The sequence below is a fragment of the Sturnira hondurensis genome, unplaced genomic scaffold, assembly GCF_014824575.4.
Source record: "Sturnira hondurensis isolate 20B ecotype Veracruz unplaced genomic scaffold, ASM1482457v3 Scaffold0007401, whole genome shotgun sequence".
NCBI lineage: Eukaryota > Metazoa > Chordata > Mammalia > Chiroptera > Phyllostomidae > Sturnira > Sturnira hondurensis.
Window position 1 is genome coordinate 6,215,810 of NW_028080032.1, and position 16,059 is coordinate 6,231,868.

General features: G+C 48.3%; 1 protein-coding gene across 1 annotated transcript in view; it reads right to left on the bottom strand.

Annotated features, from left to right (window-relative positions):
• Positions 1 to 16,059, bottom strand: part of CDS2 (CDP-diacylglycerol synthase 2) — a 51,970-nt gene that overhangs the window by 19,602 nt on the left and 16,309 nt on the right. The window contains exons 2-3 of the mRNA XM_037051694.1: positions 1,434 to 1,570; positions 132 to 228 (exon numbers count right to left, since the gene is read on the bottom strand). Of these exons, the coding sequence (XP_036907589.1) occupies positions 132 to 228; positions 1,434 to 1,570 (234 nt within the window). The remainder of the gene's footprint in view (positions 1 to 131; positions 229 to 1,433; positions 1,571 to 16,059) is intronic.

Sequence of the window (16,059 nt, forward strand, 5' to 3'; positions counted from 1 at the left end):
TAAGAAAGAAATGCTCTGTGGAGCCTAGACCCCAAGCGATTCCCAGCACTAACCCGGCACTGGCACCTCAGGTGACCAATCCTGCATGCAACACCGAAGGCCGAACTCAAATGACACGCAATGGCACTTACAATTATCATCAAAACCATTGGTCCCAGGTAAATGATGACGAAGAAAAACGCGATCATGGCCAAAGTCAGGATGCCTCTCACCCACCAGTTCTTCCATCTAAGTTAGAGAGGAGGGAAGGAGAAAATGCGTGAGGGGCCCAGTGAGAACTGAAGCACAAACCCAAAGGGGACAGCTCTTCCCCCGGTGGGGGGGGCTGAGGCAGTCCTTTCCAGGAGCACCTCCTTCACTGGGACAGAGGAACTGGCCACTGGCTGGTGGGAGCAGGGCCACTACAGCCAATGCCTCATCCACACCTAACAGGCAAAACTCCCCAGGGAAATGTAGCGCCCTCTACTCCTGTACCTATTTCAATGGCTTAGACGGCTGTCACTGTTGGGGGTGGGGGGACAAACCCTGCAAACACATTCACTTCAGCAGCACCCTGCACTGCTCTACTCCTGCGTTGTTATGGTGACAGCAGTGTTAAACAACGACAGTAACAGCTATCCCAAATACACTCCTAGCACCTTTATAAGGTCTTTACCTATGTTAACTCATCCCGCCCTCAACACTCTCCATTTTTACAGATGAGGAGCTGGGCGCGCTGGTCACACAGCTGCGCAGTGGCTGAGCTGAGATTTCTGTCCTGGGAGCCCAGACACAGAACGCATGTCCCTAACACTGCACAACACAGCCTTTCAGAGGGAAACTGAGGCACACAAAGAAACATTTTTAGACAATGTTTTGGAGTCTTACAGTTTGTGTTTTTAATCTACCACACATAGTTGGCATTGGAGAGACCAGAGTCTCGAGGGACCAGAATTTCAATCCTGGATTCACCCAAGTTAAGATGTTTCCCGGTCCTTCCAGGAGAACTTTTAAATGTTCATAATGGATGTGCATGGGAGAGGGGAAAACTGAACTCTGGAAACGTGGGCTCCTCCGTGAAAAGCAGCCCATCCATCGGCCACAAAGCTCAGGGACCATTTCCCCCATATGCTATGTCAGCAACCTTGCCCACCACCGCCCCTCTGTTCATCCTTTCCTCCTCCCTGGACTGTCCCTTCCAGCCCCGAGCACTCTTCAATTAAAGACCCTGCCAGGCTGTGCTCAAAGTTACTATTAAGATGATGCTCAGTGAAGCCCTGGGCAGAAGTAGGGGCCTGTGGTCAATGCCAGTGGACAGGCCTGTCCCACACACTTTGACAGAAGTGGACTCCCACCACAAGACCACAGGCTCTCTGAGGGGCCCGAGGCTTCCACGGCACTGGGACGTGCCAACCCAGCCCCCAACAAGCACACGCATCACTGAGCTGGGTTACCTTGAAGACAAGTTGGAAAGGGCCCTGTTGAGGACCTCTGGGGTATCGTCTACGGGGGCTACTGGGGGAGTAACTTCCGCTCGGCTCTCACTGTCCGATGCTGTCTCTCCATCGACCTTTGCTTCTGGCTCCGACTCCTACACAGCAGAAAAACAGAAGAGGAAAAGGTCACAAATGTTGAGCAGGAAACTGAGAAGTACCCGCCTGCTACAGAAGATGTGTAGGGGAAGACTCACACTGGGCCTGAAGAAGTGGTACAGTCTTCAAGTGACCTAGCAGATGGGGCTCACGGCGACCCTGACACTGTTCTGACATGTGCCAAGACGCTCGCTCTCTACAGCAACAGAGACACACGTGTGCACCTCGGGAGGAGAGCCATAGCCTCCAGCTACTCAATCCCCATTGCCTGACAGGGCAGGGAGAGAGGGGCTCCTCTGTACCCAAAGAACGCAAAAGAGGGCTGTGACCAGATTTCATCTGGGCCTCATTCCTGATCCTATTACTTAGAGCTTTTATTTCTTAAAGGAATTTAAGATAACTGCTGTGAGAAGACATGGAAGAGAAATCACATCATTTAGAACTAGACAGTAACAACGCTGCTAGTATTTGTATAGCCCTTCACAGTGTTCAGAGCATCTTCCCCATAGCTGCGAAGCTCGGAGCAGTTCTGGGAAGAAGGGAAGAAGCACAAGAAGATCCCCAGGCACAAAGGAAGACGCAGGCTCTGAGAAGCTCCGTGGCTGGCCCCAAACAGCCTGTTAACCCAGGGCTGTAACTTGCATCTGTTCATCCCACCAGATGTCCTTTTACTTAGGCATCCTGGGAACCACTGTATTTTTTCAGTAAGAACCTCAAAAGGAAGTAAACTAGAAATGGCAAAAGGAGATTTTACCACAGCTTCAAAGATTTCATTCCATACACGAGCAAACGCATTAAAGTTGAACTAACCATTTAAATTTCCCTAATTAATAAATAGATTAAAATAGAGCACTGCTTCAAATGGCAAGTGGCGGCTTGAGTATCTTCTTTTGTGAAGTGTCTTGTCAAGTCACCAACCGGTTTGCCACTGAGTTTTCTGCCTCCTTTTTCACTTTTCTTTTCTTTTCTCATTGCTTTTAGAGAGAGGGGAAGGGAGAAATGGAAACACTGAAAGTGAGAGAGAAACATCGATCGGTTCTCTCATATGCGCTCAGACCGGGGACTGTATGCATCCGGACCAGGGATTGAACCCACAACAAAGGTATGTGCCCTGACTGGGAATCGAACCCGCAACTTTTCAGTTACAGGATGACACTCTAACTGAGCCGTACCAGCTAGGGTGCATTTCCTTTTTATTGATTTGCAGGAATTTTTTTACAGCCCAGACTTAAGTACTTTGTGTCATTAATCCGTATGTTCTCCCAGCCTCCTCTAACCCCATGCCCACCCCAGTGGTTCCCTCGAACACTCAGACCTTCTCCGTCTCAGCACTGGCCACAGTGGGGACTTGGAAGGAGATCTTCATAATAGTCTATTGCTCCCTAAAGATAGGAACCAAGACACCTTGTTCTCATGACATCCCCACGCCTGGCACACAGCAAAATACTTACTAATAGATGGAAGGAGGAAGCAAGGAGTTAATTCCAGGTATAGTAAAGAGATGCCCAGGCCTTGCCCTCATGGAAACAGCTATTTCCAAATTACATCACAGCTGTGATAACACCACTGAACAGAACGTCTTTAGCACGTGATCGCTTACACAAGGGACAACTCGCTTTGGTAAAGGATCTAAACAGGGAGTCTCGTTAACTGGATCTCAGGGAAAGAGCCACGGCTTCCAGTGATGCGGTCGCGGCTCCTCACTCTGCCACAGCCGAGCCTGGTGGCTCTGGACGCATCCCACAAGTGCCTCTGGACGTCAGGGTCCTTCCCTTATAAAGTGGGCCCACAGAGGGCCCTCTTTACCTGTGAGGTTCCCTGAAGGGATACAACCGAACCCCCACCCAGGGCTGTGTCCCATTCTACCACCCCGAGAAGTTCTGAAACACAGCAGCACCTCCAAAATTATCCGTTCCCACTTGGACTGAATGAAGGCATTCAACAGCTTTCCATTCTTTATCTGAACATTACCACCCACACCCCATCTGCATCCGTAACGTGAGGTTAAGGACTCTGACCCCAACCCAGGGCCTTCAGCACGAGAGCAGCGGGCCCGCAGAGCCTCCCGACGGAGGCTCTCCACACGCATCCCGAAGCCACAGGGCTGAGCTTGAGCACAGCAGGCGAGCAGGCATGTGCCTGTGTACATCACACACACGCACACATGCTGAAGCCCCAGCACAAGGCTATTTTTAACTCATCCATCCTGTTGTCAAGGAGACTCACAAAGGCTGCCGGTCCCTCAGGCGAGGAAGGGCAGGAAGGAGCCAGGCAGAGCCAGGGGAGGGGCAGGAGCTCGGGCTCTGTACTAATCCCCTCCCACCTCCCCGGCCTTCCAGGCCCTTTTATAACTGTTAGTCCAGCACCGTTCCCCGCACCACCTCCAAATGTGACTCCTCCCCGTCCTTGCTAGGAAGGGTGAGGTGAACAGGGTATCAGAAAATCAGAAAAAAGTGGATGGAGAACTCGTAAAAGGACTCCATGGCTGCTGCTATGACCAAGAGGTCAGGGAGCCTGTGATGAACAACCTGGAATTTAAGTAAACACCCTAAAGAAACAAGCCCGAAGGGGAGATTCACTTCCTAGGTTTTACCTGCCTGTATGCAAGTGATGCCAGGGTCCCAGGCCTCACCTGAGGCCTCTGAAAAAGAGCGCTTCATGCAGGCTCCTGCTGAGTGGGAGGCCAACACCTACACAGACGACCCTTCCCCCACCAGCAGAAAGGCCAGTTCCTGTGTGAGAGAAGGAAAAGGGCACAGCCCCGGAAGACATGGATGGGGAGGGGGCGAGTCAGCCAGCCCTCTAGGTTCCTGACCCTCCCCTCAGCTGCTACCCCGACCCAACCAAGCATCACAAGACAGTTGGCCAAGGGAACAGAAATAAAAGAACCTGGAGGGGCCTAGAGCATCCTAGCTCCTCCCCACCCCACGGACCAAGGCCTCGCCACAGTGCCCGAGTAAAAGAGGCCAAGTGCTGGTGCAGCTCCCACAGAGGCCGGGAAGGAAGCCAGGACCTGGAGCCAAGCTCTCCCCCAGAAGAAAAGTCTGTCAGAAGCCTCGTCTTAAGAGGCGTTCCCTTCCTAACAGGCTTCTACTCTGAAGACCAAATCATCGAAGCCGAACCAGGAGTCAGGGGTGCCCAGCAGGCTCACTGGTTTGTTCCTCCAAGGGAAGGCAAGACAGGCCGATGGGATGGAAGACTTCCTGCAGAAGGAGGCAGCAGCCAGTCAGGGAGAGCAGGGCCCAGGGCCCAGCTCTCTTGCGCGTTGCGTTCGGCACAGGTCTCCATTCTCTAGTCTTCCCAGTGCGGAAAGGACCCCTCGTCCCGGATGGTTGTTGGGACGATCAAATGCAACATCACTGGATGCGTATAAAAACTATAAAGGGACTGAATGGCAATACCCTTCACCCCTCAGTCCCCTTACCACAGTACACAGAACAGGAGCACAAGAGCCTTAAATACCCACCCCAGGAAACCCGGGTACTCTTCCCAAGAAGGGTGGAGGGGGGAAAGCATGGTGGCCAGCAGACCCTGCTGAGACCCAGGTGCTAACCAATAACGTGAGCTTGGCATCTGCCTGCCTCGCTTCCTCTTCCACACCTTCAATTCATCCAATAGGCAGCCCTAATTCAAAACTGATCCTCTTTCCAAAGCTACCATGGAGATGGAGGTCTGAAACACAAATGCAGCAATGCACACTAGTACTCTCTGAAGTGGGCTGCGTGCAAAGCAATCCACTGAAATGTGGAAAGAAACAGAAGAACTTATTTCTATTTATCTTGTTCATATATTTTTCCAGTGTGTGCTTTATAATGGACCTATCAGTACAGGTACAGAACTTAGTTCGTGCAAGCTGGGACGTGTGGTGAAAGCACCACATACATGTCAGCAGCCGTGGGTGTCTCTTTTCCCATTGCACCAAGCAGTGTCTGGCACGTAACAGGCACCCAAAGACTTGCTGAAATAAGATAATTAATTCGACCTGACCCACCATGGACCAGTGTCCACCTGCACTGAGAGTACGAAAGAACCCACTCTGATTTCCAACTCACGTGCCAGGACCCACACCATGGCCTTCACAGTGGTCCTCGAAGCAGGACCAGACCAGCGCCCCCTCCTGCCCCCTCCCTCCTGAGTGCGGGGTCTGACATCCCAGCTCAGTAGTTCTGGGACCAGCAAGGGGCAGCAGGGAGAGGCTGTCTTGCTGCTTCAAGCTGTCTCAGCCCAGCCTCCACAGACATCCCCTCCTTCCCTCCTTCCACCCTCCTTCCCTCTCTCCCTCCCTCCTTTTTAATCCAAGAGCCCAGATAAGAGGCTGAGTGGCAGAGACTAAGTCTCTCAGGTTCTATCTTAATCACCACTCATCCTCCCCCACTCCCTATCCATTTCCCAAGGGAGTTGTGGTGCTGGTGTAAACAGGAAACAAAAGTGGTGCTTTTAAAAGGAAGAGAAAGTCCTGTCTCCTGTGGCTCAATGATTGAGTGCCTGCCTACAAACTAAAAGATCACAGGTTCCATTCCCCTCCAGGGTGCATGCCTGGTTGCAGGGCCAGGTCCTGCAACTGATGGATGTATTTCTCACACATTGGTGTTTCCCTTCCCTGTCTTTCTACCTCCCTTCCCCTCTCTATAATAAATAAATAAAATCTTTAAAAAAGAGAAAAAAGCTCAGGCCTCCTTCCTGCTGGTCCACGTAGATCCTGGAGGAAAAGGCAGAAGGTGATGGACACATGGAGACTGCTGGGTACCAAGAGCTCGGGTAGGGCCTGTTGTCATTTTTGGAGAAACTCCTGCTCTGAAAGACACCCCACCAGCCTTCCAGGGCCCCCCTCCCAGCCCCAGCTGCCCAGAGGCGAACACCAGCACTGACCTGGGCTCCCAACGGCACAGAAGCCTCCCTTCAACAGAAGCAAGAAAAGGCAGCAAGTGAGGACCAGGGGAGCAGCAGGCAGGAGGGGAAGCTCCTTGGGATCAGGGCCTAGCTTTTTCCGGCCTGGGGAGAGGCCAGTCTGGAATAAAACAGCACTTGCGGAACACTGAATACACTTACACTGTATTCCCAAGGTGAAAATCCCTCCCTCATGCCATTCCTTCGCAATTCTCAGGCTTTCCTGAAGGCCTGCCTTGGGCACACAAAAGCTTACTGGGCTGCCTCCCTCTGAGGCTCCCTTCAGGCCACCTCTTGGTATCAGGGGCCCACCCTCCGACCTCAGTATTTCTCAAAACTCCACACTGACACCCACAAGCGGTGATGGTCAGAGGTTGACCAAAAACAGGGCAGCCGTGGCCAGGCTGGACAGGAGCCCTGGGCATTGTGTCAACTGGGCTCCAAGCAGATGGGACTCACCCCGACCCACACCCCATTTCTTCATCTGGTGCCAACTGAGTTTTGTACCTTGCTAAAGAAAACACATTAACATTCTGTTCATGTTTGCCTAAAAGGACCTAACTAGGAAAAGAAAATAAGTGGTACCATCCACTAGGCTTTTTCTTCTCTTTTTCATTTTCAAGGCAATTTCATTAAAAGGCAGTACAGTGAGTCCTCACTTACATTGTAAGGTCTTGGAACTGCAGAAAAAGGACACATCAAGAAACCAATTTCACCACAGGCTAATTAATATAAACAAGAGTTCAGTTCCTACAGCACCTCATCAGGGTCATAACAAAAACCACAGAACAATGTTATTCGAGGACCTGCTGCACTCAGTGCCCTGGCTGGCTATGCCCCTAACAGCTCTGTTCTTTCATACTGGCACCGCATGCAAACTCGTCAGTGCCTTTTACTGAGTGACTCCATAACTCACACAAACTGTTTTGCACTGCTTTGGATGCAAATTACAGCCCTTGTCCTGGAGGAAATCACCAGACTGAGTCTAACCTTTCTGCTAAATATCCGCTTGCATCTTCTTAATCAAGCCCTGTGGCAGCTGACAGGAAACTGATTCCTCCACTTACGGGCACATCCCCAGGAGAGAAATTACGGGTTTTCCCTTAACAAGAGTGTCAGGGACCTATGTATCATTCTCACTGAAAAAGCCAAGTAGGAGCGTGTGTGCAGTGTTAGGAATAGCAAAGAAAGTATGTCTAGCTTTTTCTAATGCTGACTCCATTTGACAAGCTCAACTGTCTGAACAAAGGATCCAATAGGAGGAGCCCTATTGTGAAGTTTCAGAATCATCCCCAGAACGGCCACATCCTGTACTCCAAAGCCTCATACAATGAGATTTACAGAAAATGCATTCAGCTACTCCAGATGGACCGCTGCACTTCAAATCCCTCTACAGGTAACTGCCCTCCACACCAGAGCCCCAGAGAAAGGACGCAAACGGACGAAAGAGCTAGTGGGAAATCCAGCTTTCTACAACCTAACTCTGGCTATGAACCATTTCACTTCCAGACAGTAGGAGGTCACTTTCCATAATCTAAGTTAGGTTCCAAATTCATCAAATGTAAGAACTGCCCTATTCCTATTTGTTTACCTTGAATCTTCGCCTTGAATGTGGTAACGGCTCAGAGTGTTTTTCAAAGCTGATTGAATTTTAATTCATAGCATCAACCTTTATCTACAAGGCCTAGAATAATGGGTGCCACCACTATTAGGGTGGGGAAGCCACCCCTAGAGCTACAGCGATACAAACGCCACTAATAACTAAACAGGCTATGCTTCCGGCCCATCTCCAAGGTTAAAATAATTGAGGGGAGGGGAGCCCCCAAGGGGCACCCATAAAACCCAGGGCAGTGATGAGCTGTATTTCCGGACAGCAATGAATGTATTGCCAGGAATAAGGAGTGAGGAGGTGAAGGGAATCCTTTTAGAGCCCTAAATGGTTCGATCCTGCACATTTTCCCTCTTTTCCCCTGAATAATGGGAAATGCTCCCAGCAGGGTCACACACCTGTCCTTTGAGCCAACTGGAGTGCATATTGGAAGGCATTTTCCAAAGCTAACATTTTAAGATGCTACTCTCATACTAAGAAACACCTCCATTATTCTTCCTAACATCACTATCACCTGAAATTATTACACATTTGCCTGCTTCCCCTACTGAAACATAAACTCCATGTGGAAGGTACTTCTGTTTTTCACTGCTGTATTCCCACGGCCTGCAATGCTGCCTGGCATACAGAAGGTCCTCAATAAATGTTTCTTCACAGAGAGAGGGAAGACAATAGCTTAAGGAATAACAAAGGAATTCTCCTCCTCTGAGTCTGTAAGTTCAAATGGCAGTCACAGCCCTGATTGGTACGGCTCAGTGGGTTGGGTGTAGTCAATCTTAAATGCTTGCCAGTTGGATTCCCAGCCAGGGCACGTACGTGCCTGGGTTGGGGAACAGGTCACCGGTTGGTAGAGTGTGAGAGGCAACCAATCAATGTTCCTCTCTTACATCAGATGCTTCTCTCCCTCTCTTCCTCTTTCTCTAAAAGTAAATAAATACCTTTTTAAAAAATGACAGGCATAAATATCCCACCGTAATAGCCAGCCACTTTGCATAGAATCTTACCATCCTACCATGTTTACATACATTTGCAGGTTCCATAGGTGGAAGGAAAACGAGAGTCTTAGGAAAGCCGTAAGCGTGGACCCTGCAAACATGCATAATAAAGGTAAGGAGAATAAGAAGAACATTTCAAAAATGTTAAGAGCTGCTAACTGCTTTCCCTCCAGGACTCTTGCCCAAAGGATACACAGGCATTTCTCAGACACATCACGGGTGTGGTTCCAGATGACCACAATAAAGTGCATGTCTTAATGAAGCAAGGTGCACCCGTACCTGCCTCCTGCAGCCTGGGCTCCCAGAAGCTGAGCTCCCTGCCAAGGTGGTTTCTGCTCCAAGCAAAGACAACCAGATACATTAACCAAAAAAGAAGTAACTCACCATCTTAGTAACAAATGCAACAGTAACGGCCACTCGATCTTTACACTGTGAACGGGCTGGCTGTTGTCTCCACCCAACTCTGTCTCAGGTGAGGGCTGAGGTCAAGGAACAGAATAAACCTCAACACCTCAGTAATCTGATGTTAAAAAAAAAAAAGCCTGCTAATCCACAGTGACAGTTCTGAAAAAACAAATTCAGCCGCTTCATCAATTTTTCTTTCAAATGTTTGGGGCAGCAAATCTTTTTTTTAAATATTTATTTATTTATCTTTAGAGGGGAAGGGAAGGAGAGAGGAAGAGAAATATCAATGTATGGTTGCTTCTCGTGCATCCCCTGCTGGGAACTGGCCCCTGCCAGGAACTGGCCTGCAACCCAGGTACGTGCCCTGACTGGGAATCGAACTGCGATCGCCTGGTTCGCAGGCCCGCACTCAATCCACTGAGCTACACCAGCCAGGATTGGGGCAGCACATCTTCTACCCAAAGATTACTGTTCACCTCTGCAACAAGGACAATTTAGCAGGCCACTGCCCTGCATTTCCTTTGTTAAAACACAAAATTTAAGCGAGTAAACTTGAAAGGGCTTATTGGCTTTATTCAATGACTCATGAAGTAGGCAGTATCTAACACAGCAGATAGAAAGGAGCTCTGTGGAGCTGTACAAAATGACCCTTCTACAGTTAGAAGGGAGGGGAGCATGGAAGTTAGGCTGGGCAAAAAAAAGGAGGCAGGCAGATTATTTCAAGGGCATTTTCCTTGAGGGATGGCGAGGCAAATTACCTAACTAGTGCCAATGAAGCAACTCCTGGCTGACTAGTTTAAGATTCTGTTTCTAAGAGAGCAAAAACTGTTAAGTCGAGTCTCAGTTCGGTGACGTGGGACTTGGCCTAAGTGATGCATTTGGGACCTGCTGTCTTTCTTTTACCATCTTGAATCTCCACTGCTCTTCCACCTGCGCAGGCCTGCGGAGCTAATGAATGAAGCCGCCTGCCCCAATAACACAGGACCCGTGCTTTGGTGCTCGGGTTTGAATCCTCGAGTTTATCCTCCCTTACTATCAGGCCACTAGCTATCAGCACTCCTGCCTTCCCAAGCTGTCTCTCACTCGGAGAACTAGCAAGGGAGAGCTCAGAAGGCCATGGCTCTCAGAATTAGGCCTTCACTAAAAATGGACAGAGCCAGAACAGTTCATAAGTTCACAGATGAAAAAGTAGAGTCCTCAGGCCTAGTGCCCAGCCAAGGACATCTTGGGGTAGGTAGACTGGCATGACGGCCTCAACTGCTGCAAAGCATTTGCTCCGAGAGGTCCTGGCTAAAAGCAATGGCCACATAACCAGGAAGGCTGGAGAATGGCAGGACAGCTCGGCACGTCTGTCCTGTGGGCAGGTGTTCTGGAGCCTGAGGGAGACATGCAATGGGAAGAAGTCTATCCACAGGTTTCTAGGGGCACGGAAGTCAGCAAAGCACTGTACTGCACAGTGGTGGGGGGGGGGTGCGGGGCAGGAGGGAGCTGGGAACATGCAGTCCAAGCCATTTGTCACACCTGCATCCTGCATGCCAACTTACCCCTGCGGGGTTTCATGGGGGGGAGGGGGGGGGGCAAAGGATGAATGCCATTAAAAGCCTTCAAAACACACAACCTCCAGAGTAACGAACAAATGTACACAGCTCATGGTCACAAAAACACAAAAACATTCTCAGTACTTAACTGTAATATTAGAATTCACTATATTCATTAAAGCTACATTAATAATGAGTATCAATCCAGTACACACAAGATAAAGTGAAAACTACACACACACAAAAAACAAAAAAGGCTGCAGCTGACTTTCCAAAGAAGCAAGACGCTCTATCGCAGGGAGAGGAGCACTTCAGGCTCAAGGAGAGGGGGAACGAGTACTAGCTGTGTGAGCTTGGAAGAAAACACGTCACGTCTGGGCCCTGGGCTTTCATCTGTAAAACAGACACAGATCCCATCTCAAGGGTATTGGAGAGATAAAATAAGTCTGTGTTTTTCAAGATGTGGGTTGAGACCTGCTGGTTCTTGAAATCAATTCGGTAAATCACAACTGGTAAGAAATAGAATAAAATACGATGCCAGAAGTCAGGCTAGTGGCGGCTACTCCTGAGAAAGGAACTAATTAGAAGACATCACTGGGGAGCCTTCCAGGACTGGTAATGTTTTGTCTGATGGGGTGGGGACAGGCTGCAGAGATGCGCTTATGTTATGAACAGTCACCCCACTATACGGTTATGATATGGACACATTTCCGTATGTATGTTACACTTCAACAGAAGTTTACATAAGAAGGAGAATAAGAATCAAACAGAGCCAAAAACTTTTGAATGTATCACAGACAGTAAAATTGCTGCTTCATGAAACTTCTGCTTCAAAGTGATTTATATACACAACCGTGTATTGAGACACAATGTAAAATGTATTTATTCCCATGGACCAAGGCCCAAAAGAGCCTGAAAGGCCCGAAACAGTGCAGAGAAATATGTTGTAAACTAAGCCACCAAACAAATGTTGGCTATTGTGGGGGTGGGGGCAGGAACGAGGAGGGGACATGGCATTGTTAATCTTTCACAGATGAAAAACTAAAACGTAAAACAGTACCTGTGTGGTACAAGAGCATTCAAAATGACATGCCTCTCCATTACACTATTTTTATCTGAGAATTACCCATACCTAGGTTTCCTCGTTTAGAAGGGTTTTTCTCTCTCTTCACAACCCCCAGGAAAAGAAAATAAACCAAGGAATAAACCAAAATGTCTGCCTGAAGAAACTAGTAATGAGACTAATTCCCACACTAGTGAAGAAACTAAAGGCAAACGGAAGTGCTGTCTGAGGCAAAAGCCACAGCACATTAGCAATTAAATGGCTACAATCTGTCCAAAAAAAAAAAAGTTCCTCATTATCAAACAATACGTGGGATTGGAGATGAAAGATTAAGAGGAAAGAGCTGCAGTTCAATGGTCTCATAGTTTGGTTTCAGTACAGAAAGAAGGAAGTTAAACAGAAATATGCTTAAATCAAGTCACCATTGATGTATATTTTAAAAGAACACTCATTGCATTTTAAGGTTTAGTAAGTTCAATTTTGAATTTAGTAACTATAGTTAATACATTTTAGTGTTTTAATTTTGAGTAAAACTTTTCATTTTAGTTATTTTATCTACTAACCTACATAGGAATAGTCATTATTATGTTTAGTATTTAAATTTTTATGAACTTAAGTTTTTTCTTAACCCTCACCCCAGGATATGGTTATTGACTGTAGAGGGGAAGGAAGGGGAAGAGACAGGAGGGAGGGAGAAGGTGGAGAGAGGGTGGGGAGAGAGAGAGACAGTGCCTCGCACACACACTCCCACCAGGGCCTGGACAGGACGACGCTCCACCCAGCGGAGCCACCCGGCCAGGGCATATGAATTAAGTTTTTATATGACATTCTGTAGTGTGTCCAAATTTTTTGCCTCTCAACGACTCAGTTTTAATTACGGTCTTTTTAATTTCATATCATCTTTTTAACATAAACACTTTCTAACAAAATACTGGGATTGATACTAAGCACACCATGTTAATGGAGCATGGTATTTCAATACTAAAAATAAATACTGACATGCCGATAATTTTCTTTTGGCTCAAGTCCAGGTGCTAAGCTCAACAAATTCCTCCTGCAACCAGAGGCCTGTTTCTCAGCGCCCAGCCGGTTGCTAATCTTCACAGCTGCCTTAGTACCACTCAACCTTCTGACAACCTGACGTGCCAGGAACAGCCAAGAGGACAGTGACCAGGAGTTTATGACCACCTCAGCAGGACAGCTGTGCCCTCTAGCTCTGCCACCTTTGTTTCCCCGGGGACAGTCAGGTTTGCCGCCCTGCCAGGAACCCCCATGACAGATCAACGTGCCTTTACTGAACTGCGTGGAAGCTACTGAAATCCTGGACAAGGAGCCCAACTCCAGAGAATGCACATGCTGAGGAGAGAGCAAGAGACAGCACTTGTCAAGGATTTGGACAGCCGACTGCCACAGAAGCCTGGAGAAAGGAAGGAGATGAAGAAATGGCAGGCAGGAAGACAGAGGGTCCCCCACAGGTGCTGGGGCTACACTGAACCTCAGGGTACAGAAGGGCTCCGTGCAACACAGACCTCACACTGCCGCAGCCTGCAGGGCCTGCCCTTTGATGCTCCTGCCTCCAGCCTGCAGGCCTGAAGGAACTCCCTGGCCACTGTCAACACCTCCTCTCCCCCAAACGGATGCTGAATGAGATAAGGGCTGCCCCATCCGCCACCATGGCTCGCTGGCTGACCCCGCGAGGCTCACAGGGCCTCCTGGGTTAGGGGGCTCTTTGTNGTCCCCCACAGGTGCTGGGGCTACACTGAACCTCAGGGTACAGAAGGGCTCCGTGCAACACAGACCTCACACTGCCGCAGCCTGCAGGGCCTGCCCTTTGATGCTCCTGCCTCCAGCCTGCAGGCCTGAAGGAACTCCCTGGCCACTGTCAACACCTCCTCTCCCCCAAACGGATGCTGAATGAGATAAGGGCTGCCCCATCCGCCACCATGGCCCTGCTGGCTGACCCCGCGAGGCTAACAGGGCCTCCTGGGTTAGGGGGCTCTTTGGCCAAACCAACGAAGAACTATCACTGGGAGACCAGGAAGCCAGGGAAATGAAATAGCTCAGGCAAAAAGCATGGGCATCAGATTCGGCTCACCTAGGTTCCAATTCTAACTTGAATTTCAGGCCCTGTTGCTCATACCTGTAAATAGGAGACAATACTTCTGACCTATCCAGCAAGCCCTCATCTAGAAATGTATACAGGTAGCCAGCTGGTCACTGCCTGGTCGGGTGTCATAATTACATCACAGCCCTGCCCCAAGGCTATCCTCTGGGCTATCACAGCAGCATATCTGTGAAAAATGGCCAATTATTTTTTTAAAGATTTTACTTCTTTTTAGAGAGAGGGGAAGGAAGGCAGAAAGGGAGAGAAACATCGAAGTGTGCTTGCTTCTTGCACAACTCCTACTGGGGGCCTGACCTGCAACCCAGGCATGTGCCCCAACTGGGAGTTGAACCAGTGACCCTTTGGTTCACAGGCCACACTCAATCTACCAAGCCACACCAGCCGGGGTGGATAAAAATTTGTTTAAATCCTTTAAGAATACCAAAGTTTAGATCTCCCAACTTCATTAACCATTAATAATCAATAAGAAAGATGTGAACATGCCAACAGAAATGTTAGCAAAAGAGAAAGAGAATTTGCCAGATGCAAATAACCTATATTTTAATTTCACAACATTCAATGATATAAAAAATACAATGGCCATGAGAAACCACTTTTCTCACATCAAATTGAATGAATAGATGAAAAGAATATTCACTGTGGACCAAGGTTAGAGAAAAGCAGTACATTCATATAGTACACACAGAAGATAAACACCACCTTATCCGAAAGGTCATTTGGAAATCTGTATGAAGAGCCTTTAAATGATTCACATCTCTTTGATCTAGTCACTCTGTGTCTAGAAAATACCCTAATACCTTGAGAAACAAATAATTTATAGGAGGATGTTCATTACAGCATTATCTACACAAAGAAACAGCCTATATGTCCAACAATAAAAGATTCTGCCCTGATCGATTTAACACAGACGGGAGGAACACCAAGCAGCTATTTTATTTTTTTTAAATATTTATTTATTTTTAGAGAGAGGAGAAGGGAAGGAGAAAGAATGGGAGAGAAACATCAATGTGTGGTTGCCTCTGATGTGTCCCCCACCGGGGACCAGGCCCGCAACCCAGACACATGCCTCGACCAGGAATCGACCCCACGACCCCCTGCGACACTTTGGTTCCTAGCCCGTGCTTAATCCACTGAGCCACACCAGCCAGGGCCCAAGCAGCCCAAGCAGCCATGCAGCCATTTTATTTTTTTTAAGATTTTATTTATTTATTTTTAGAGGGGAGGGGAAGGAGAGAAAGAGAGAAATATCAATGTATGGTTGCCTCTCATGCATCCCCTGCTGGGAACTGGCCTGCAACCCAGGTATCTGCCCTGACTGGGAATCGAACTGCGATACTCTGGTTCGCAGGCCCACGCTCAATCCACTGAGCTACACTAGCCAGGGCCCAAGCAGCCATTTTAAAACCTTAGGTATAAGAATCGTGGGACATGATGAAAATGTTAATATATTTATATTAACATTATAAACAGCAATTATATAATGTTAATTATATTAACATTATAACAGCAATTATATTCTGGTAGTGAGTTAGCTGAGGGATACTTTCATGTCTCCTCTACATTCTTCACAAAACAGGTATTGCTTCCATAATTTAAAAAAAATACAAAGTGAGCCCTGGCTGGTGTAGTTCAGTGGACTGAGAGTGGGCTGGGAACCAAAGTGTCTCTGGTTCAGTTTCCAGTCAGAGCATAGGCCTGGGTTGAGGGCCAGGTCCTCAGTCGGGAGCATGCAAGAGGCAGCCGCACGTTGATTATTTCTCTCCCTCTCTTTCTCCTTCCCTGTTCCTCTCTCTAAAAATAAAATCTTAAAAAATAAAAAAGTACAAAATGAATATATCTAAGCCCTGTCCTCCTCTGTGCCGACAC